The following is a 24,142-nucleotide window of genomic DNA, read 5'->3' on the forward strand; positions in this document are numbered from 1 at the left end:
CCATTCCTACAAAAGCACCACATATTGCTCCGGAGCAAGACGGTGAATCTAGGCCAACACCACAGCCAAAGTTGTTTACTTGGCGAGGAGAAGCATGTGCGATATCCAAAACTCTGATTGAGGGAGAGAAAGGGAGGATAATTGGAGTTTACAGACAGAAAAGCTTTTGTAAGAAACATAAAAGCTAAAGGCAATAAAACCAAAATGAAAACTCACAAACAGTCTGATACTAATAGGGGTATAATATAAGCTGAGCAATAGTTGATTCTGATTAGAAAACAACTCAAACAGCTCTAGCTCTGGTCATCCTCAGATACCGGAGCCAGAACTGGACAGAAACCCGGCGGAGCAGCAGTGAAGCGGCTCTTTGTGTCCCAGTTGGAAGCTGGCACATAATACGGTCATCTCTTGTCACAAGTGCTGCTCACTAACCCTCCTCTAACAGCTTTCAGCCGGAAACATCATCTGACAACCACGGCAGCTATTATCGGCTTTCTTGGAGGGCCTTGCTAACTAAACATGAATACACAAACAGACACACACACACACACACACACACACACACACACCGCAGACTTGCAGCGCATCCAACCGATACTTCACCACAAGGTTGTATATTAGGATTTGCAAGCAGGTTTTAGTGATGAATTAAAGCTGAACTGTAGAGAGTCCTCTACCGAAAGATCGATTTTTGTGTGTGAGAGAAGTTACAAATTGAGATATTTACAATCCTCTCTGGCAAGCTTAAATAAATAGGGCTACAACTAATGATAAGATATTCACTTTAATGTGATATAAAACAGAGAAAAGCAGGAAATCTCCATATTTGAGAGGCTTTTTCTGCCATTTTTTGCATGACAAATTACTTTGATTATCAAAATAGCGGGCGACTGACTAATCGAATAGTCGACTAATCGCTGCAGCTCTACTGTAATAAATCGGCTCTGAATCGAATGTGTTCCGTACTCAAACACAGACCGGCATACACAGATACATGCACATTATTATGCACAATAAAGCATGCATATTAGGACAGCAGAGCAGAGCAGAGCAGAGTAAAGAGCGCCACACTGAAAGACCCTGCTTCTTCAAGCTCCCTTATTAACCCTTCTGCACTGAAGTGCCACTTAGAAAGACTCAGATAGGAATCAGCTGAAAGATGTAGCTGACCCTGACCTCCCACCCCCTTTCAACCTTTCTCCATGTCCAGTGCAATCAGGGAACGAATGCTGTTGTAGCAGATAAAGCCTTTTCAACTAACTCCAACAAGATCCTGTTCTTCTTCTGTTTAAACTAGTCTGCTCCTTTAAGAGCAGTTATACCTGCTTTAACTTTGACCACTTGGATATGAAATATAAAGTTGATATGAAAACAACCCGGTCAGATTCACCCGACGAATGTAAGTCCAATATTCCCTCTCCTTTTTTGCTCTGTTTTTGGTCTCCACCACCTCCCGAGGAAAATATCTGTCTCTTTATCTGCTAAATGCTCCACTATGTTCACTAGCTAGTCGCTAACTGTGTCTGTCCGACTCTATCTCATTCCTAGGGCGTTAAATATCGAGGCTTTGTCACAGTCGTCGGCGTGTGTTACCGCTGCAAAAGGCAGGCTTGAGCGCCGGTATGAGACGCACCGGGTGTTCCATTAACTACAATGTAAACCTATCCGCACGAGATCGGCCACAAGTGAGTGTTAAGACTTTTAACTGTCTGCAGTTGAGTTGCATTGTGGGTAATGTAGTCGCCAGGTTTTGGAATAAAAATGAAGACCTCCCTGGTTCTAATGCATCAATTTTAATCCTTTTTTTTTAACTGTCCATCATGAGTCTGACAGAGAGTGCAATACTCAGATTCAGGGTTATTGTCCTCATTAAAGCAATAACATTTATTATTCCTCTGTTCGCTTGAGGTGAGCTGTACAATCCCGAAGTTAAGCTGCTCATTCAGACACCACCTCTAAAAGCAGCTTAAACTCAATGTACCCATGATGAGCAGGGTTCAGGGTAGCAGCTTCTAGTTCATACAGTCCTGCCATGATCACAGGTATGTGTGCCAAACTCCGAAGGCCAGACTCCAGATGTTTTGTCTGGCCTTCTCTAAACCTGTGTAGGTTGTTTTTTTTACCATGCCAGGTTGGCATTACTCAGCCAGCAATCCCTCAATCTGCCAAATGACACCGCTTTTTTATTTGTGCACTTCCAAGTTTCACTCTTCTTTGAGTGATCCACAAAACAGCGGCGCAGCGGTTGAAGGCAGCCGGCCGACACATCGCCACCGAGGACCACATGAGCTCTAACATCACCCGCCTTGTGGTGCGAGGATGCAAGGTTGAAAGGCACCCGGTTATCATACACAGCCACAAGGAGGTCTGGCAGGAGGCTTGGTGATGAAATGGATGTGAATAAGTGGGGAAGGACTTGCTTACAAGACAGCCTAGCGGGTCACCACAGCGGGTTGTAAAGAGAGGCGGCTGCAAGCGAGCTGGAAAACAGGCATGCACCTTTTTCTCTACTGCACACACACACACATATATCCACACACACTCAGACTCTCCCACAGGGAACAACCATCATCCACTTACTCGAGAAAGCTGGTGATGTAGTCTTTGCTGCAGGCGGACCAGGAGAAAGGGTTGGTGTTGGCTGTTATATGAGCGGCCATCAGCTTGGCGGTCTCGTGGCCTTTGGTACCGCAGGAATTCCCAATCCCATCGTGGTTCATCCCAAAACTGAAACACACCAAATAAAAAAAGGTCAGCTGGTTCTGATGGTCTAAAAGTGACCCTCACTTTGGCAGTTAACTACACAGTTCAGATGGGATGAGAGTGGCCGGTCCAGGTCGCTGGCTGGAGGATGTCTCCCTCCGTGGCCCTGGCTGTAAAGATCGAGCTCCGTGGCTCTAAAACAGCTGTGTGGAGCCAGAAGTCAAGGGTCAAACCCTGTCTGGAGCTCCGCAGGAACAAAAAAAAAGTTCTAATCACCACTCTGATGCCGGCCTGTCAATCACCGGCTGCAGGTCTGAGCAGGCCGGGAGGGGAGACTCACCGCCGACCGACTGGAGCTTCAGATCAATCGCTGCACCAGAGAGCACAGAGAGATCCAAAACCCAAACAGCTCCCGACCTTGTGGTCTGTTATGAAAGCTGCTCAAGAATTTATTTTGCACTGAGGGCTGAAAATAAATCATTTTAACAATTCTTTTTTTTTTTTTTAAAACCTTATCTGTCTGGATATCATTTGAGGGGAAAATCTCACGTTACGGCAGGATGTCAAAGCTTACTTTTTCCTTACAGTCCGGGAGCACAAATCAGGTCTAATGTATATAACAACCCCGACCACATCGCACGGCCTCAACCTGTTTTTCTAAGGCTGGCGTTTATGACATTTTACCCTACTCTGGAAATAAATCAGCCCGGCTGAAACCCCGCTGCAGCGTGTTTTTTTTATACATCCTCTAGAAGCAGAGACTATTTTTACAACTGCCCCACAACAGAAGCAGACACGAGACATAATAAAGGAAATCGCCATCTTGCTGAACTCTCTCGAGAGGGATACGTAGACTAATACATCATCATTATTTTGCTTTATATTCAGGAAGAAAGAGCCAGAGGTATGTGGACACTGACATTTGCATGAGGAAATATGTGGAGATACAGTTCAAGACGTCTGGAAAAAACGGCTACATGCAGGTCTGGAGAACTCAAGTAGTAAGTAATGTTTGTTTAAGAGCAATTATTACAGACGTGAACGTGATAAAAGGTTTTTAGATGATTTGAAGCAAAAGAAGGAATTCCATATGCAAGAACCAAGAGCAAAGCTAGGAAGGTTTTCCAGGAAAGACTCTCTGAAAATGTGCACTTATTTAAAAATATCCCCCCCATATCTACGATGGCCGGCTTTTCACCCTGCCCTCCAGCGTGACCGTTCAGAACTACTATTGATTCCTGACGTGGTCGGACAACATGTCGTACTAACTAGTTCTTTTCAAGCATAAAGGTGGTTTTTCTGGGCAGGCCTGCATGAAGACCCAGAGGAAGCTGTCGGACTGAGAGAATTTTTCCAAGCAACTATTAAACTGTGTAAGTTGCTGTGCCGAAATGTGAAAATAAAATCATAAAATCTAAAGAAAAAGAAATGAAAATGTTCTCTTGCAAACTCACAAGCAACGATGACGTGGTGAAGAGAATATTATTTTTATTTTTGTTGATTTTTGTTACATATTTAAACATGAATTAAAGGTGCTAAATGCGAGATTGGGAGCATTTCTATTGCCTGGCGGCTCGTAGCTTACAGCACTAAACTTGAAAACAACAGCGACAGCGCTGACAGAGCTAACAGCTAACACACTCTTCTGCAACGGCGCCGTCGGTCGGGGCGGTGTTTTCAGCTGTAACCGCAGCGCAGAGTGGCGGCCATGAGCTAGCCAGTGGGGCACACTCACATGCACAAACATGCACGAAAAACACACGCGGCCGGCCCGGCGGTGTCAACAAAGCACAGATTACAACACACATAGAGGGAAGGCGACTTAATCTCTGCTCAGGTAGACATTACTATATCTTTACATAGACAATAGTTGTTTGTTGCTATATTAATGCTCTGGATATCGAATAGAGAACCTTTAAGGCATTATAATTAAATGTTTCTCTGTGCTCACCTTTAAAGGCACAATGAGTAGGATTTGTCGGTTGCGGTTTGTAAACAAAACATTCAAAATTGGGCCTTCCTTCCCAGATCAACGAGGGTTAGGGTGCTCGCCAGCGGGTGAAAGCCAACCCCAGATTCACTCTAGTTTTGGAACGAGCTTTGTCGCTATATTTGCGTTTTTCCATTTTCGTAGATTCCCCTTGGATGCAGGCTTACAATCTGGCACCTGGTTGCTACGTTATTTTATGGATGTTGACGCCCTGAAACGTCCCGAACACAGAAAAATAATAAAATCCAGCCAGAGGGCTGCAGGGTCTCTGCAGATACAGACACCACCTCACACTTATAGTGGGTCAGTAGTGCTAATTGAGAGGGATTATTTGTGAATCCGTCCATACTCCTACATTGTGCCTTTAAATCTGAGTGTGAAGACGTGCACGTACAAGCATGATTTGTGACATCACAACTGGTTGGGAAGCCAATTTTGGTGTTTTTTTGTGGAAAAACCACATCAGATACAAGTTCTTATTGAAAGTCTTTTTATACGTCTTCAAACATGTCTGGAAGGGGACCTTTAAGAATGAATCTGTTCATCTTGCGTGAGGCCTTTGTTCCACATTGTCCCACCGCTGCTATTCGCATCAGAGTGCAATGTCAATTTTAGCATTTTATAACAGGATTTTAAAAGTCTAAAAACTCACTTGTGGCCGATTTCGTGCGCGATAGTGAAAGCAGAACCGAGGCCGATGTCTTCATTGATGCTGCAACTCCTCTCCGGCTCGCACATTCCAGCCACCGAGGCCAAGCCTAGACACAAACACACACACACACACACACACACCAGACAAACATACAAACACAGGGTCAAGACGAAGCATTCTTAGGAGTCATGGTCATAAAACTGGGATTCCACACATACGATCACCAGGGGGAGTTGAGTTTAGCATCACCGGCTAGACCTCTTTTTTTTATTTTATTCCTTCTAAACTACAGCGACGGCTGGAAAATGTCTAGACACGGGTTAGATTTATACATTTCAATTCATGTAACAAGGGATCGCCTAAAAACGCCAGCCAAGGAAGGGAATATAAGAACCCCTTCACCAACACCGTACCCCACCAGAAACCTGTCAGGAAATATAGATGTTTTCCTCGTTTCAGAAGCGGAGTGGAGGAGAAGGAGGGAGAGGGGAGAGAGAGAGAGAAAGGGAGAGGAGGAGAGGGTGTTTAAAGTTGAAACCGCTCCACAATCCAGGTGTCGCAGGTCCTTTTTTCCTAAAGCCTGACAGGTCAGATAGGGAGACAGGAGGCAATTCTTCACAGATTACATCTACAGGTGACTGGAGAGAGGATCATATGACAGCGCAAAGCAGGTGTGTGTGTGTGTGTCCGGCTGTGTGAGTGTGTGTTGGAGGATGTGCATTAAATGAATGTACTTGAAGGAAAGAGCATTTTAACATACTCCAACATAATGGAGGTGAATTAATTTGTGGTGCTCAAATGTTATCAAAAAAAATTACCATTTAAAAAAAGAAATAACAGCATTTCTTTCTGAACAGTGTCCCTGATACCCCCCAGACCTTATAAGTCAAGTGTCTATCCACATTTTAACCATATTTACGAAAAATCTGCAAAAGAAAATAATGAATTAACCCCTTGAGACTGACTTTACTGTCTTTCAGAGGCTGTAGCAGGTTCAAGTTTTTGATTCCAAATCACAGCAAGGCTTTTTCTATGGTGTTCCTCAAGCTCTTGGTGTCTTAATGTGGTATTTCTGAGGGATTATTGATCCTTTTTATCAATTCTCGAGTGGTAAAAAACGGTTAAATTTAGCACAAAATCTGTGTAACAAATGGTATCAACCCAAAGATTGCTGCAACAACTTATGAGACATAATAGAGCATGGGGATGGCCATCATATACTTCCATTATAATGTTCTAAACCCTTAAACATTCTCACAATTTATTTTAATTAATGAATTAATTCATGTTTATTTCTGATTTATGACTAGAATAACTTGACACACAGTGCTGAACTGCATCTCAAATTAATCTTCAGGTTCTCAGCTTTCAGATGATGTACACCACTTCTATGTGACATCTACTGTTGACCTGCTATCTCCCCCTAAAGACCCCCTATACCCCCCTAAACAGGTCTATTGTGGGTCTCAGAGGGTTTCTATCCACTACTGTTATGCAAGTATTAGGAGTTGGCTGCTTTGGCGCTAATTGTCTAGGTGCCATTAAACTATTGCAGAAGAAGAGGACACAACGAGATAAGGTAATTAAAATAACTCCAATCAAAGCTCAAATAATGGACGTTCAGTGGACGTTTAGGTCATATGTTTTATCATAATATATTCACTAAGTCTGCTTTTTTCGGGGTAAAAAATAGTTTATAAAAAACAATTTTCCTCTGGCTGAAATATTGAAGATTTTATCTCTATAACTTTTTAACAAATCATAGAAACATCTGTCAACTTTCAAACCATTAGGAGTTAAAACACATTAATGCAAGAGGCCTCTGTTGTTCAAGTCAATTTGCTTCTCTCAGATAAACGAATCATAGATCATAGACAACAAATACCATTATATTTTCGAATCGTCAGTGATTCAAGCATATTTAAAGCATTGTGTCCCCAAGCAACACTCTCCATCACTTTAGTTTTGCTCTTCACATTTTGCTTTTTTCCAAATTATTTATGTGCAAATTGATAATTTGCATAAAAACAGGTGGATGGAAACGCAATCAGAGCTGCTTTCTACTGAGGAGGAGAGAGACATCTCTTAACTGAGGCAAATAAAACTCTCTGAATTGCTCGACACAACAAGGGATAAGTGAGAAAATTTGGGTGGACTGACCCTTTAATTTGATCTCAAGCTCGGAGACAGTTCTGCAACACGCATATCGATAAACGCCACACAACTGCATTTGCACTTGTGAGGGGATCGTGTTTTGGTGGTCAGCACTTGCCTCAGATTCTCCCGTATAGTTTGCACGCCTCCCTGCTAAAAGTGGCATGGCTTTTGTACCCTCTTTACTAAGAGGCTAAACAAGAATAGACTCGCAAATCAGGAGGCCACTGAAACCATTACTGCAGGGAAAAGAAGGGAGCCTGAAGGTGAAGAAAGAAGGAGGAGGGAAAGGAAAGAGGGTGGCTACTCTACGATTAGTTTAAGAATGTGTGTGTGTGAGAGAGAGTAAAGTGTGTGTGTGCGTGTGTGTGTGTGTGTGTGTGTGTGTGTGTGTGTGTGTGTGTGTGTGTGTGTGTGTGTGTGGGTCGAGGGTGAGCGCAAACACACACACCCTGCATTGCAAGTTGTTTTCTTAACGCCGGGGTGGACTGTGTATTATCTCCAGCCCCGTGATTACTCGGCGACCCTAAAGGCCAGCGATCTGACCCGGGGAGCATGATCCCCGAGAGGAGAGGGAGGAGAGGAGAGGGAGGAGATGGGTGTTGGGAGGGGGGTGGGGGTTGAGACAACGAGGAAGCCAAGCAGATGCCAGTGCAATTAAAGCGACCGGGGAATGTGACGAATGCGGTCAATCTGTCAAACCACCCCTGAAGTCACAATATTACCTCCAAGATATACTGTGGTGCCTGCGGGGCCTTTACAAAGATAAGATGAGGAGAGAAGAAGAGCTGGGTGGGAAGGAGGTTTGGGGTGGGACGAGGAGGAGGAGGAGGAGGAGGAAGAGGAGGAGTGGGGGTCTCTGCCACTGCTTGCTGTCCTTTTTCCCACCCCCAATACCATCACAACCAGCATATCACCCACTCACATACTCCAACACTCTCTATAATTGTCCTTTTCCCCTTCCATTTTCCTTTCAACTCCTCCTCTTCTTCTCCATCTCCTCCTTCTGTCACTACTCTCCTCTTTATCCCCTCAAAGTCTCCCAACACGTAACCTTTTTCCTTCCTCTATGTGGAAGCGTAAACACCTTAGACAAACTTGAGGACAGAGACAGTTTTTATAAACTGGAGTCCGTGCGAGGAGGTGACCACGGCTGTCCATGGGTTCAGGGCTCGTGGCCTCAACGCGACAGAGAGGGGGAGTCGCTGAGGAGCTATAATAACACAAGTGAAAACATCCTTCTCATTATGTCTCACAGGAGCCGTCTGGTGTTCTTCTAAAAGGAGACGGCGAAGGTTGCTAAATAAGGTTTGTTTGAGGACACGCTGAAGGCCGAAACGTGAAAACGAAAACCCTCTCCAGAGGGAGAAAGAGAAGAATGAACTCCTAATCCAGAGAATCACAGAGTCAACATCAGCTAAGATTACCAATTTCGCAAGAAAACACATGTTAATATACATTAATCTGCTTTAGTTCACTCACCTAAGGTACCGCAGGGTTTGTTCTTGTAGGTGCAGATGTCATATCTAGAAAAAAAAAGAACACAAATAATTAAATTACACTTTTTTTTAAACATGTAGAGTATTTTCTTCCACTGGCTCTTTGCCATTTCATTCTTTCCATGTTTAATCACACAGTCTGGCCAGATATAATCTCAACCTTTAGCATAACAATAAGCATATAATGAGGTCGTGACAGGTTTGGGTTCTAGAAAACACCTGGTTCGCTCCTCCATCTATAGCCTTTAGGAAAACGTCACTTGGCCAACACACCAGACGTGAGTGAGAGTAAAGTGAAAGGCTTCGCTCATGCTGTGTCCCTACTGTTAACCCTGTAACTCTCATACAGGTAATCCAATAGAGCAGAGGGGGAGAACACTCTGAGCCACATCATACATTTCAAATGAATGATCCAATCATTCCTAAAGCTTTTAATCTATTAAAACCAAGGGCACAGCAAATTTAATTTCATTCTCCTTCCCCTCTCTCCCTCTTTCACTCTCCCCCCTTTCTCCCTCTCTCTCTCTCTCTCTCTCTCTCTCTCTCTCTTCCTCCCAGTGGAGCAGCTCCAAACCAGTGAGGTACAATCATGACCTCGTTTTAGGGACGTCTATTTGTTTTGATTTATTTCCCCTAATTCCCTTTTTCTTTTTTAACGCGACATTTCAAACAAGGCGGCCTCCGACGCAAGAGGCTGACAAAGAAGCAGCAGTGCTACGGAGGTCACTTTATTAATGATGAAGAAACGGTGAATCAGTTCAATGGAAAGGGTGTTTGTTTGTGTGTCCTGCTGGTGCAACTCTGCAGGAGACCCACATTGATCAGCGATGATGAAGAAGTAGTAGTAGTAGTAGTAGTAGTAGAATATACTGATACTAACTACAGGTCCTATAATAATATTAAGTGTCAAATTAGGCCTGGGCTATATGTAGAAAACCAAATATGATATTTTTTTACTAAATACCTCAATATTGATATTGTGACGATATGGTAAGGTTGACTATTGGTGCTTTTTTAATGAGATTTTGATAAATAATCATCAGTAATGTGGATATAATGACTAAGTGAGTAAAGGCAAATAATAGAACAGCTAAAATAGTCTGGTAAGTTACTGTAATGCAGCCTTTAAAACTAGGAACACTTATGCCATATTACGATATCCAAATCTAAGATGATATCTAGTCTCATCGGTATAATATCAATATATTGCCCTGCCCTATGTCAAATAGTAATTATATTAACTTGAGTGTTGAGATGAATTGGAACTAAATTCATATGTAATAGCAAAGAACGTATATTGCCAAGAAGTGAAAGTCAGTAGTTCGTTCCATTGCAACATCAGCGCCCAGCAGCAGAGCTACACGTTGGACTGAAGGTGACTGCTGGACGCCAGAAATCAAAAGTCAAAACGACCGCCTAAAAAGTGCCGTACAAAAGTAAAACAAAGTCATATTCTACCGAAACGGCCTGTGTTGAACACTAAATATAATAAGCGTGTCCAGTCCGAAATGGCGGCAGTGGCTGGTAGAGTTTCGTCTCTTTGCTTCTTTACTGTCGTGTGTAGTGAGGACCTCAGACACATAATTAGAAATACATTATACCAATCAATTCTCACAGATGTAACATTTCTATACACTGAAAAGCAAAAGTTTCACTTTAGTTGTCAATAGAGATATATGTAGTAAGAACAACTAATGTATTAAGCAAGGAAAGTAATCATAACATATTTTTATGCCTTGGATTTAGAGCGGCAACTAATTTTCATTATCGATAAATCTGTAGGTATTTCCTTTATTAAACGGCCATCACAGTTTACTAAAGCCCAAAGTATTGTCTTTAAATGTCTTGTTTTGTCCAACAAACACTTGAAAACCCAAATATATTCAGTTTACAATGATATAAAACAAAGAAAAGCATCAAACCCTGACATTAGAGAAGCTGGAGTCGTAGAACGTTTGGTGTTTTTTGCTTAAAAATAGACTAATCGTTTCAACTCTACTTCAATCCAAAGACAAAATACTCCAAAAGTATGAATTAAATTAGTGTTTTCTGAGCTGAGGGCTGCATCAGCCACCTTAAAAAATCATACTGGAGACCTTTTTTAGGTGCATTCCACCATAGCGAGGAATGTCTGACTGCTCCTCCAGACATGGCGGTTAATGAGGGCTTCCTGGTGTCTACCATCAGCTATTTATACTATCTCCAATGTTAGCATCTCTGAGCTCAGCTGGTGCCTCCTCCCCACAGCTTATTATCTCATTATCTCTCGCCTACTTTTACCTTGGTATACTATATTTACTCCACATTCACCAATATTTCATCATATGGAATAAACTCTGCACTCCACTGAGGTTATTTTGCAGCAAGTTTGGCATGTTTACCATGACTACCATGAGTAGTTTGGTATCTATGAGAATAGGCTATCATATTAATCATCTATATAAACCCAATGACCTTTTGCATGTAGACTCTACGAAGCAGCCTTTGGTTGCTGGTGCTTAGTGAAGCTAAAACCACCAATAAAAACAGGAGCCAAAGGAGCTGGAGAACATCAACTGACAGACAACAAGCAACGCTAATGATAGAAAGGCTGTTTTGTACATAGCCCAGGGAGTCAAAACAGCTTGGCTTTATAGTTCCATGTCAATCACAGAACGCCATCCTCTCTCAAGACAAAACCAGCGTGGGGGGGAAATATACACTATATACTTTAGTTGCTAGGTAATGTGGCCAAAACAGTTCTGGCAACAATGAAGCCTATTCCAGGTAATGACAGAGTTTTGCAGTTTTATGGCAACACCCTCGACATAAATTGCAGTGTGACAGGTACAGTAAGTCTGAAACAGCACATTTCGTTTTTTAGAACGGAGGTCTGTATTCCCATCAGCTTTAACACTTACAGGTAAAGTGTGTGCACAAGAACTGGACATTTGGAGGTTTCAGTAGCTGAAGCTGCTGTCCACCTCTGTTAGCAAACACACACACAGCTACAGTGTGAAGCTGAACCGTGACTCCCACAGCTTTTAACAGCACTGAAATTAACCTGCAGCCTATTTGCTCAAAATGAGAAAATAAGTGCTACTTACAGTGAACGTAACAACTGAAACTCTTAACTACTTTGAAGTGCATGAATCCAATGCTGGATTATTATATGATGCCGTGTGAGCAAAAAATTGTAGCCCGTGCCTGTACAGTAGACGTACGTGAGCCTACACTTACCGGGTGATTAGGACAGCGTTGTCATGGTGAGCCATCCCGTTTTCAGGAATGCTGTTGCCGTCGCTGTGATGAGACAGGATGGACTTCTGCCACTTACAAAAACTGTCCAGGGACTTGTCGGCGTGGTGGTTAATCTCCAGGTTGGGCTGCAAAAGACAACACAACACGATATGGTATTACAGAACAAAACCATATAATACAGCACATAACAATTTGTTACAGTACATGACGTAAGGGATAATGCCCGACGAGGTGTCCGTTATCAGGAATTAATGGACGACGTGGAGGCCAGAACCGTCCGGCATGCATTGATTAATTTAGAACGGTGAACAGAGTTTCACTGGAACTACTTAGTAGGTATACATTATCAGGAATTAATAGACACCCTGCAGCCAATCAGAAATGAGTATTCAGCCAGACCATGGTATAAAGTATTGTGTTGTAACGTATCGTATCGTATCGTATCGTATCGTATTGTATCGTATTGAATTGTATCGAATTGTATCGTATCGTATTGTATCGTACCGTATCGTATTGTGTCATAACATACCGCAACATATCTATCGTAATGTATGGTAACGTTTCGTATCGTAATGTATAGTAACGTACCGTAACGTACCGTAAGGTCTTGTATTGTGTCATTTTGTGTTGTGTTGTATTGTGTTGTAACGTGTTATATCGTGGCGTTCTGTGTCCTATCGCATCTTTTTGTGTTGTATCGTATCAGTCCATAACGTGTCGTGTTGTATCGCATCGTGTCGTATCATGTCTTATCGTATTTTGCCAATTCTTATCGTATTGTGTTGTTGTACCGAATCAAGTTGTGTCTTATTGTATCATGTCAAATTGAATCATGTTGTATTACATTGTGCCGTATCAAATCATATATTCTATTGTACATTATACCATGGTCTGGGTGAATACTTGATTCTGATTGGCTGCAGGGTGTTCATTAATTCCTGATAATGTACACCTACTACGTAGTTCCAGTTAACCTGTCTGTTCAGCGCTCTAAATTAAAAAATGCTCTGGCTACAAAGAAATCTGAGGTCGTCCATTAATTCCTGATAATGGACACCTTGTCGGGCATTATCCTTTACGTATTGTATACCATACCATGGAGAATATGTGTGGATTAATTGAAAGCAGCTGGAATATTGCTTAAGCAGCCCATTTCAAACCAAAAGTAATCAAAGTGACACAGGAGCGAGACATGGCCGAGTGGTTAGACGTATACCATAACGTCCCAGCAACGTCCCTGGTGGAATTACAGCCAGGTGTCTATAATGCCTCTCCTGTCGGTCTCAACTGTCTAATGTGAGATTGAACTTAACGTCATGTGGTGACGGCGCTAACGAATGAGCCGCCATGCAGAGCGACTATCGGGATGAATTATTTGGAGGAGTTCAATGTACTGAGAAGATGCAGTCGTAGGAAAGGCAAAGAGTAGGAAGGGGTAGAACAAGGACATGTGATTATTTGAAAAAGCAGGAGAAGTGGAAAGAAGACTAGCAGGAGAAGAAGAAGAAGGAGTTGGGGAAGTTGTAGCAGAGTCTGCAAAATGCATCTACAGTACTTCCATGAGTGGTTCAACTATAGGAAACCATCGCATCGCCGCCAGCCGATGATGCAGCTGATTGATTACAACACAACACCAGACAACTCAACAGCCCATCAGTGACTCACTTTCACCATAAAATGTTTGTTTTGCAACTGTATTTTCTGATCTTCCTTCCTATTGGATCAAAGCGCGGCTCCACTTCACCTGAGAACTTGTCTGATGCTACGTAGCCGCTATGACCCCTTTAGAAAAAAAAAAACAGATGCTAGGAAGGCACTCTGTTTCTCCCATCACACGCACATACACATGTACGGTTCATGTAAGAATCCTCAATCGAGGCTCCCTGAGGGAAGACGTCTGAGCACATCTTTCATGTGAAGTGGTGGCCATATGGTGAATAGTCTCTCTCTCCCCCTTCAACCACATAAAATACTGCAGCTCACTCACGCCAAGCGTATCAGTTATACACTCACCACAGGTGAAGGTACAGACACTATAAAAAAAAGGCTCACGGTGATAATAACCGTGATGATACTGCATGGATGTTTCAAGTAAGTGAGATTAATGAGAAAAACAGACAAGAAGTCGTGGTAGAAAGAGAGTTTTTTCTTACCTGATCTTCCGTCAGAACAATCAGCCGGGTCACAATAATGTTCACAACATTTCCTAGACTGGCATCGCGGTAAAGTTTGGCAACCTGACCTCCAGAAAAGAAGAAAAGACACAAAGTCAGACAAATTGTGTCCAAATGTCACAACATCTGATCAAACCAACCACCAGGCACTGTAACTAATACCACACTGTGAAAATACTCCACTACAAGTAAAGGTCCTGCATTCAAAACCTTACATAAGTAGAAGTATGTATCAGCAAAATGTACTCAAAGTATCAAAGTAAAAGTACTCATGTTGCATTTTACTGCTGTAGATGTTTTTAACTCCTTTATATCCTGTGTGCTAGTTTAATCTACAGCAATAAGGGCTGTCAAAGTTAACGCAATAATGCAAATTGGTTTTAATGTCACTAATTTCTTTAACGCATTAACGCAATTTGTGATTTTTAGGTTGTAGCGGACTCAGTTTTAGAGTTTTAGAGTGAAGATACTGGCATCATATGAAACTAGAAAACCTGAGGAATCAATCGGTACCAATCATGTCATACTAGCTTATCGCAAAGGAGGTTAAATAACGCTCCAAACTTACACTAAATTTTGGCGTGGAAAAACTGGCATGGCCATTTTCAAAGGGGTCCCTTGACCTCCGACCTCCAGATATGTGAATGTAAATGGGTTCTATGGGTACCCACGAGTCTCCCCTTTACAGACATGCCCACTTTATGATCATCACATTCAGTTTGGGGCAAGTCATAGTCAAGTCAGCACACTGACACACTGACAGCTGTTGTTGTCTGTTGGGCTGCAGTTTGCCATGTTATGATTTGAGCATATTGTTTTATGCTAAATGCAGTACCTGTGAGGGTTTCTGGACAATATCTGTCATTGTTTTGTGTTGTTAATTGATTTACAATAATAAATATATACATACATTTGCATAAAGCAGCATATTTGTCCACTCCCATGTTGATAAGAGTATTAAATACTTGACAAATCTCCCTTTAAGGTCCATTTTGAACAGATAAGAAATGTGCGATTAATTTGTAATTAATCGCAATTAACTATGGACAATCATGCGATTTATCACAATTAAACATTTGAATGGATTGACAGCCCTAACAGGCATCATATTCTGTAAGATCATCATATGTTTATAGCATCGCTGTCCTGTGAGAACCACGTAACAGCCCTGTTTTCAGCTTTGTGACGATGCAGTTTCCAGCTGATCCAAGAGGCTTTTTAGGAGTTTATTTAGCTTAAGGAGTAGGAGGATTTTCTCAACACATAAAGGAACTCTTCATCCTTCAGATTGGAGATACGTGGTTTTCACTCGACAGGAAAGGGAACAAAAACTATAATCTGAAAGTAACTAAACAACAACAACATGAGCAAAAAGTAGGATCAAACTTACAATATTCATGACAGACAAGATGTAGTGCTCAATGTCTTTGCGTCCGTGGTAACCGACCATCATTTTATCAGCGACCACAAGCGTCTCCACGAAGCGCTCGCTGCTGATGGAGCGCCGCTGTCTGTGGGTGCTGGTCAACTGCTCGCTGTCGTTCTGGGGGACGGGGGACGAGCGGGGGACCGTGAAGGAAGGCGTGCTAGACGGGCAAGGTGCACTGCTCTTAATGAGGTCTGTGGACGAGAGGGAAGACAAAGACGGGTTATTGTGAATTATGAACTTCAAAATGATGATCTGTTAGAGAGAGAGCTGGTTTGTGTAAGGTAGATGCACATAGGGAATCTGCCCCTTTGAACCTTGCAGCTAAAGCCTTTTGCTTTATGACCCAGATGCTCTGGGAAAAAGCTATAAGATGGTACATGTTAGGGCACGCTAGCTTCCTGGCGATGACAGCCTTTGCTGTTTCTTATAAGACCTTGGCCCAAATACCTAAATATCCACCTGGTTCTTTTTCCAATTCGTCATATCTCAGCAGACGATGGTCGGAGTTGTTTGAATCTCAAAATCTGAACATGATTGTTGGTTCTATAAATAGGATTTGTGCTTCTATAAAAGTCAGAGCCAAGAACTCTTTATGCACTGAAGAGGGCCTTTTTATGAAAGCTGGAGAGAGACTTTCTCTTACAGGTTGAAAGGTGTCCAGGCCAGGAGCAACTATAGCACACAAGAGGCCCGGTCATGTCTACCAGAACCTGGGCCTAGAACCAAACCAGCACTTCCTCTAACCTGCTATGTATAGTTATTCCTTTACGTCAGTTCCACCCACACAGAGTCCAACCCAGATGGAGGTTCACCAACCTGAAATGCCACAGCTGAACTCCTGGCTATGCTCTTGTGGTGAGGGAATGGCAGACACTTTATAAATAACATGTTGCTGTGCTTCTTCCAGGTTCCATTCACTGGAGGCGGTGGAGGATATGTTCTTTAATGGCTCTATCAAATACTGTTCTTCCTCTGTTGTTATAACACCATGCTTGTTGGGGGAGAAAGAAACAGGTTACAGACACAAGCAAACAGAGTTGCTAAATGCAGAAATAACAACACAAATGCAGGAAAAATCAACTTATTTTCTATTTTTGAATACTTTCAGTCTATTAAAGGTGGAGTTCAGTTTACTTTTAACTGTCAGACAGAACACAAATGTTTAGAGGCGACGCAATTGCATACAAAGTCAATGGAAAGATGGACCTGAGGTAGCGCAAATTGAAATAAGACGTGTCCGTGTGAAGTCAAGTTTCACACTTAGCTTTATAAATCTCCTTCATGAACGTACAGAGGTGAGAAAAAAGGGGAGAGACTGCAGGGAAATACCAGAAAGAACCGAACGTTTGTGTCATCGGTACATGTTTGTGTCTGTTTGGGTCGAATAAACGCAAATGGTCAAATTTGTCAAATAACGTGAGGCAAAAATTCACTTTGCTTTCTGTCTAAAACAGGTGGGACCGAGTCATCGTTTTACAAGTCACAAGTATGTCTCAAGTCTTTGTACTCAAGTCCCAAGACCTAAACTTTGAGTCTTGAGTCCTAAACAAGTCAAATGATGCCATTTTAACAACAGAGTTATAATATATTCTATTTAAAAATCATAAAGTCTTTTAGAAATATGTATTTATTTGTTGAAACAAGTTTGTTAAAACAAGTATGACTGAATTTAATCATAAAAAACAATCGACTTGCTGGTAATGAATAGAGTTTAGTTGATTCAGTGAATTGATTCGTGGCACACTTTTTAAATAACATACTTTTTAATTTTTTGGGCTTGGGGGGAAGTTTCAAGTATTTTCAAGTCAAAAGGCTCAAGTCCAAGTCGAGTTGCAAGTCTTTTTTGATTTTGTCAAGTCGAGTCTAAAGTCATCGAATTTGTGACACACCTCAGGTCTGAACACACATTCAACTGCAGTAGAATTTATTCTGTGGCTCTAAAGGAAATGCTCTTTAACCCTGATGACATCATCAGAAATAACCCTCATGACATCATCGGGGTTATCTCAGTTTGGGCCTGGAGACTTTACATTTTTACAGAAAGCTCTCGTTATAAACTGGGGATGTGGCGATTGAAACACATGGGCATTTAATAGGCACATGAAGTATGACGAAAGATGCCACTGAGTTGCATTATGGGAAATGTAGGATCCAGGGTTTTTTAATACTAGGGACTAAAAGTCAGGATATCTCAGTCTTTGCTGCTTAAATTTAGACCATTTATTGTGTCTCTTTCGAGCCTCCGATCTTGCACAATACTTAAAAGCTTTAAAGTGCCCCTTTGAATAACTATCGTGATCTCCTCCCCCTGATCGGGTCATGTTTTTAGCGCATACAACACATTAATACTAGTCTGCAGTCAAATGAAAGAACCCCTAACAATCAATTACATCAAGAGCAACATTAAAAGCTCTGTTCTCTGCCCTTCAACGCCCCCTGTGGAGCATAAACACAGAGAATGAGTTTGTAGAAAACACTGACTTGGCTCCGTAAAAACCCACAAAGAAAAGCAATTAACCACACATCACACCGGCGCACACAGAAACACATTTGATTAGCGTGTGTGATGTCAAGATCTCAAACTGTCCAGACAGCTGATTACATTAAAGTACAGACACAGTTTTGTCCATTTTTGGTGCTGTTAGAAAAAAGGGCAAACGCTAATTCAATTTATGATACTCTGCTTCGGTCTTGCCAACACATTTGGCTACATGTTTTCTCCCCATGATCACATTTGCCAATAAGAAGCAGGGCCTATTTTTTCCTTCTTTAGAGTTACTCTGAACCAAAGGAGGGATAACAGCTATTAAAACGTCTTCCAATTTCTTGATTGGTAAAAGAGAAGCTGGACAGTCACACCATCTGAGGACCAGAAGCTTAGACAGGATAATTAGATGCCTTGTTAGTGCTGCTCACTTATGATTTAGACACGTTATTTAACAGCTCACAAAAAGGATCAACTAAAGAAAAGTGATCTCAACTACTGAGGCTTTTTAAAACGTGATATTTGAAATGGAAATGCTTATCACTAACAGATCACTGAGATGTTTTTTTCTTCCATGGGCATCACCTCGCTCCAAGCTGCCTGCAGACTCAGCGTGCCAAGTGGAAGGAAGCCAAGTTTCTGTTAAGCAAACTACAATTGGTCTAATCCTTTGGCGCTGCGTCTGAAAGATTGGCTGACATGAGAGCAGCACAAGCTCGGCATACATATGAGTTATCTGACGTTGGTTTGTTTGAGGTCAGCGGCGTGAACTCTTAGTGTGAACTCTTGGTCAGTAAAAGGGTTTGTACTCACCAGGCCTTTGCAGTTGCTGAGCGCCACTCTGGTCGTGCTTTGCTGATTTTGCAAGAATCCAACATAGTGGCAGTTATCTACCACGTTATGACGCCACTCCAGCCCTTCTTTGCCCCAATACTCCACTGTGAAATGTTTTGACACCAGGTGGGGGTTGAGTGTCAGGTTTAAGTGAAAGTGCTTTCCGTAGGCTGACAGTCTGTAGTACAGCCGGTACTGTGGGGGGTCCGGGTCTAACGCAGGCAGCTGTCCCATTATGGGGTCCACCGCCCCGCGTCTCCGTCGGCCTGGCCGGTGGTGCTTCACAGTGTAGCTCAGGAACTCTCCGCTCTCGTCCACCCGCACCGGGACCGTCAACTGGTAGTGCTGCAGGTAGGACAGGAACTCCTCTTTTACAGGAGAGAGAAGAGAGAAAAGAATGTGATAACGAACATACAACATGAGATCTTCCTGTCCACCTGTCTAAGTCATACCTTGGGAGTTGTGTGAAAGTCTGTTGATGCTTTGGAACTCAGAAGCAGCCATCACCACCAGGCTCAGTGTCCAAGTCAGCGTCTTCCACAAAATTTCCATAATTCAGGGAAAGGTGTGACATGGGGTGGAGGGTAGAGGGGCGCTACAAACGGGTTAAAAGCACGCGGTCGGTCCAATGCCACACCGTAACAAGTCCATGGTTTATTCCTCCTTCGCTCAAATGTTCTCGTCGTGCTCGAAGGCTCATCCAGGTCTCAGATCTCTCCTGAAGGCGAGCGCTTCCACATCTCACTGGCCTCTGGATTCATGTCAGCAGCTCGTAGAAAACACCGTAATCCATCAGACACACAGTCACTCTCAGGTGTAACTCCAAACTGGAAGCTCTATATTGGAAGCTTGTCTTGACCGATCCATCTGCATTCCTGTGGAAGGAAATCAATCAGAGGTTAAATGACCTGTTATCTCCGGGAACTACCGCTTAATCAGGATCTGTCGTCGAGCTGAAACAATTAATCAATTAATCATTTCATCACTGACAGAAACTTAATCTGCACCTATTCTAATAATCGATTGATCATTTTAGTCTTCTTTTTTAAGCATAAATGCTTCACAAATATGAGGATATGCTGCTTTTTGTTGGTTTATTTCATTTTAAATTGAATATCTTTGGACTGCGGGTTGGATTTGAAGTTGCCACATTGGGCTCGTGTCACCATGTTCCACTATTTTCTGACATTTTATAAACCAAATGATTAATTGATTGAAACATTAATGAAAATTTCCATTACCGCTGAATCCGCAGATGATTTTCTCTCAAACAATTAACCATTTTGTCTACAGAATGTCACAAAATCGCCCATTATAATTCCCCAGAGTCCAAAATTACTTCTTCAAATTGCTTCTTTTAGCTGACCAACAGTCCAAAACCCAAATATGTTCCATTTAAAATGATATAAACCAACAACAAGCAGCATATCCTCACATTTATGAAGCTGGAGCCAGAAAAAGTTGGACTGAAACGATGAATCAATACATTTTCTGTTGATTTTTTAGTCGATTAGTCGACTAATCGGTCGTTTTGGTCTTAGTTGACTAAGATTTCTTGAGTTGATTAGTCGTTTTTTATGCTTTTTTCATGCTGAATGACTTATTTCCAAGAAACTTATGACCACATCTTTGGTAAAGACAAGATTTAAAGTGGTGCTTTTGAGTGATTCCTCACAGATCTGTCGATTAACCGATTAGTCGACTTTGATCGAGGACAGCCCTGTGATCAACAAAACCATTAATCGACTAATCTTTGCAGCTTTAATGAAAATAGCCATTTAGCTAAAGGTGATGCATGAATGAAAATCTAATCCAAAAGTTAAATATCTTATAATAAAGGTTTCTAGTTTGTTTGTGTTTTGGTTTCATGGCTCTCAACTCAACACATCATTTAACACTTGGAGAACAAACCTGCCGGGATCAACATTAATTCAATACTCATCTATAGTGGAGTGACAGTTTAATGACTAATGGCCTTAAAACGAGTCTACACAGTGGAACTGAAGTGTAATAACCACATTAAAAACGGATGCATATCTCTTACAATATTGCTAACAGCAGCATTTAAATGCATCACAACTGAGTGGATCATACTTGTATCTCTGTCTTCCTGACCCATGTCATCTCTCTAAGCACATACACACACACATACAACACACACCCTGACCTCCGACCCTTCACCACATTTATTTTCATTTAAATGTATTTATTTTACTTTATTTTATTCTAATTCTTTGGATTGTTTAAGTATGTATCCTCGCCTTTTCTCTGAATTCAATTGAAATTACAGTTTAAGATGTTTTGTTTTGTGTGTTTTCTCTCTCCCCTCCTCTTGTTTTAAGTTGTGTAATTTTGTGTAAAAACAAAGAGACAGCTGTAAAATGAAAATACATTGATGATGATTGTATAAGTTGCTGAAACTGCAATAAAAACTAAGTTAAAAACGGATGCATGAATCTTAAAAACACACAGGGCTGACTATAGTTCAACATGATATCATTTGAGCAGATTGTGGTGGGTGGTTTTTACTCACTGACATGTGCAAACTGGACTAGTATAAACAAACGTCAGCAGATCCAGGTGAGAGAAGGAAAAGGCTGATGTCCAATGAAAGTGACCGGTGCTCCAAACACACATGACAAGCAGCCCTTTAGGAGATGCATGGTGTTTTGTGTGTGTGTGTGTTTCTCCAGCAGCTCCAGACAGACAGACAGACAGACAGACAGCGCTACTTACTTGGCCACTCTGACCCAGACAGTTGGCAGCCAGCCTGCCTGCATTACACCGGTACCTCAAACGCAACAACCCTCAAGGAGCAAAGCAAAATAAACCACCTGACATCGCTTTGACTGTGTTGTTGCACACAAAAAAAAGAAAGAAATTCGAGCAGAAGTCTGCAGCAGATGTGGAACCTGCAATACTTGCATGTGGATCCTGTGCGTAAATGTGCGTAAATGTTTCCTAAAGCGCAATGCAAAAAAAACTCTGTGAACTCTCAGTGCAACTGAGAGGGTTTTAAATGCATCTGCTCCGATAAAACCTAGCAGAAAGACTTGTTCCTATTCTGAACAGTGTGAACAGATAGTTACCATGCTCATCCTCATTGTCAGCTCCGGTCCAAGAGTTGTGCAGGCAGAAGAGAGCTGCAGGACAAAAGGCTTCTTCTGCAGCTCTGAAGAAGTTTCGCTCTCAAACCTCTGCTGCTGCTCTCCTCTTTTCATCTCCTTGTGGGCTCTGCCATCCTGAGAGGCTCACATACACTGTCACAACAACAAAAAGAGCAAGTTATTCAGCTGCTTTTTTCTCTCCAGAGTCTTGGATTTCCTCCAGCAGCAGCAGCAGCAGAAGAAGAAGAAGAAGAAGAAGAAGGCTCTCTATTCTCTGTCGTCTTTATAATCTATAGACTTTGTGTTCTTGGTTGGTTGGCTCAGAGTGGTGGATTAGAGAAGAGAAGTGGTTTGTTGCAGAGCAGAGCAGAGAGAGGTATCCTGCCACCTCAAGAGAGAAGAGAGAGACCGACACAGCTCGCACACACTGCTTTAGCTTCAGATAGAAGTGCATGCAAACAGCAGCAAAAAAAAAAGTTGGCTTGGAGCTGCTCCTCCTCACTGTATTGCAGGGAGAGACCGGGTATGTCCCAGAGTCCAGGACAGCTTCAAATTGGCAGCTTTTTCAGAGAGGAGGGTGACGTCAGTGCAGATGTGCCTCTCTCTCTCTCTCTCTCTCTCTCTCTCTCTCTCTCTCTCTCTCTCATCAGCTGTGCGCATGTCTATCAGTGAGGCTGCCCTGAAATAACACATGAAACTTCAGCTCTGTTCACCTTATACCTCTAAATACAGAAAGCCTTACTTGAGTAAAAGTACCAATACCACATTATATAAATACTCCATTATAAGTTAAAGTAAAGTCAAAAGTGCATTTAAAAACAACACATGTTGATCAAAGTCCTGCATTGCAAATTTTACTCAAGTAAAAGTAGAAAGTAACTAAGTACATTTACTCAAGCACATTTCCATTTTCTGCTACTTTATACTTCTACTGGGAAATATTGTACTTTTTAATCCACTATATTTATTTTACGACTTTTCAGATTCATATTTTACATAAAAAGACATATGATGAGTTTAACACATTGTTAAAAATTAAACCTTTTTCACTTGCAGTGGATCTTTTACTTCAGTAGAAGTAGCTATACCACACTAAAAATACCTTCTTCACAGGTAAAAGTACAGTACTGAAAAGTATTATTAGTAAAATGTACTTAAAAGTATGAAACGTAAAAGTGTTTTACTTATTTTTATTATTATTACTGATGCCTTAATGTTTAAGTTTCATTTTACTGTTTTAGTTGGTCAAGGTGAAGCTGACAGTAACTATATTATATACTTTTGGGTAGTTTAATCTATAACAATACATCATATTCTATAAGATCATCATATGTTCTGTATGTAAATTATTAATTTGCAGTAACTATAACTGTCAAAAACAATTTAGTGCAGTAAAAAAGAACAATATTTGACTCTGAGATGTAGTGGAGTAGAATTATAAAGTAGCATAAAATAGAAATACTCAAGTAAAGTACAAGTAGCTTTAATTTGTACTTAAGTACAGTACTTGAGAAAATGTACTTAGTTACTTTCCACCACTGGACTAAACTAGCTAACAGTACATAAAGTACTTATAACATTAAAATGCTGCTCTAACATTGATGCATCAGTATCAAACATGTGTTAATGTCATATATAATAATAATAATAATCAGTCAAAAGGACTAGTTTTACTATTTATATATCAAGTACATTTTGCTGATATTACTTCTGTACTTTTACTGAAGTAGGAGTTTGAATGCAGGACATGTACTTGTAGTATTTTGCTGTATTTATACTTTTTCTTAATTAAAGGATCCGAGTACTTCTTCCACCTGTGAAGAAAATATACTTCAAGTATCAAAAGTGAAAGTACTCACCTGTCAGTGTTACGTA

At 41.5% G+C, this 24,142-nt stretch overlaps 1 protein-coding gene across 2 annotated transcripts in view; it reads right to left on the reverse strand.

Annotated features, from left to right (window-relative positions):
- Positions 1-22,807, reverse strand: part of adamts6 (ADAM metallopeptidase with thrombospondin type 1 motif, 6) — a 70,359-nt gene extending 47,552 nt beyond the window's left edge. Inside the window, exons 1-10 of one of the 2 annotated variants that reach the window (XM_074617156.1) lie at positions 22,250-22,807; positions 19,613-20,035; positions 19,140-19,528; positions 16,658-16,832; positions 15,803-16,032; positions 14,392-14,475; positions 12,218-12,363; positions 8,982-9,025; positions 5,346-5,451; positions 2,581-2,727 (exon numbers count right to left, since the gene is read on the reverse strand). In XM_074617156.1, the coding sequence (XP_074473257.1) occupies positions 2,581-2,727; positions 5,346-5,451; positions 8,982-9,025; positions 12,218-12,363; positions 14,392-14,475; positions 15,803-16,032; positions 16,658-16,832; positions 19,140-19,528; positions 19,613-19,712 (1,421 nt within the window). In that variant the 5' untranslated portion in view covers positions 19,713-20,035; positions 22,250-22,807. The remainder of the gene's footprint in view (positions 1-2,580; positions 2,728-5,345; positions 5,452-8,981; positions 9,026-12,217; positions 12,364-14,391; positions 14,476-15,802; positions 16,033-16,657; positions 16,833-19,139; positions 19,529-19,612; positions 20,036-22,249) is intronic. The other variant, XM_074617155.1, reaches the window with a different exon arrangement.
- Between the last annotated feature and the right edge of the window lie 1,335 nt (positions 22,808-24,142).

Source organism: Sebastes fasciatus, chromosome 19, assembly GCF_043250625.1.
Source record: "Sebastes fasciatus isolate fSebFas1 chromosome 19, fSebFas1.pri, whole genome shotgun sequence".
NCBI lineage: Eukaryota > Metazoa > Chordata > Actinopteri > Perciformes > Sebastidae > Sebastes > Sebastes fasciatus.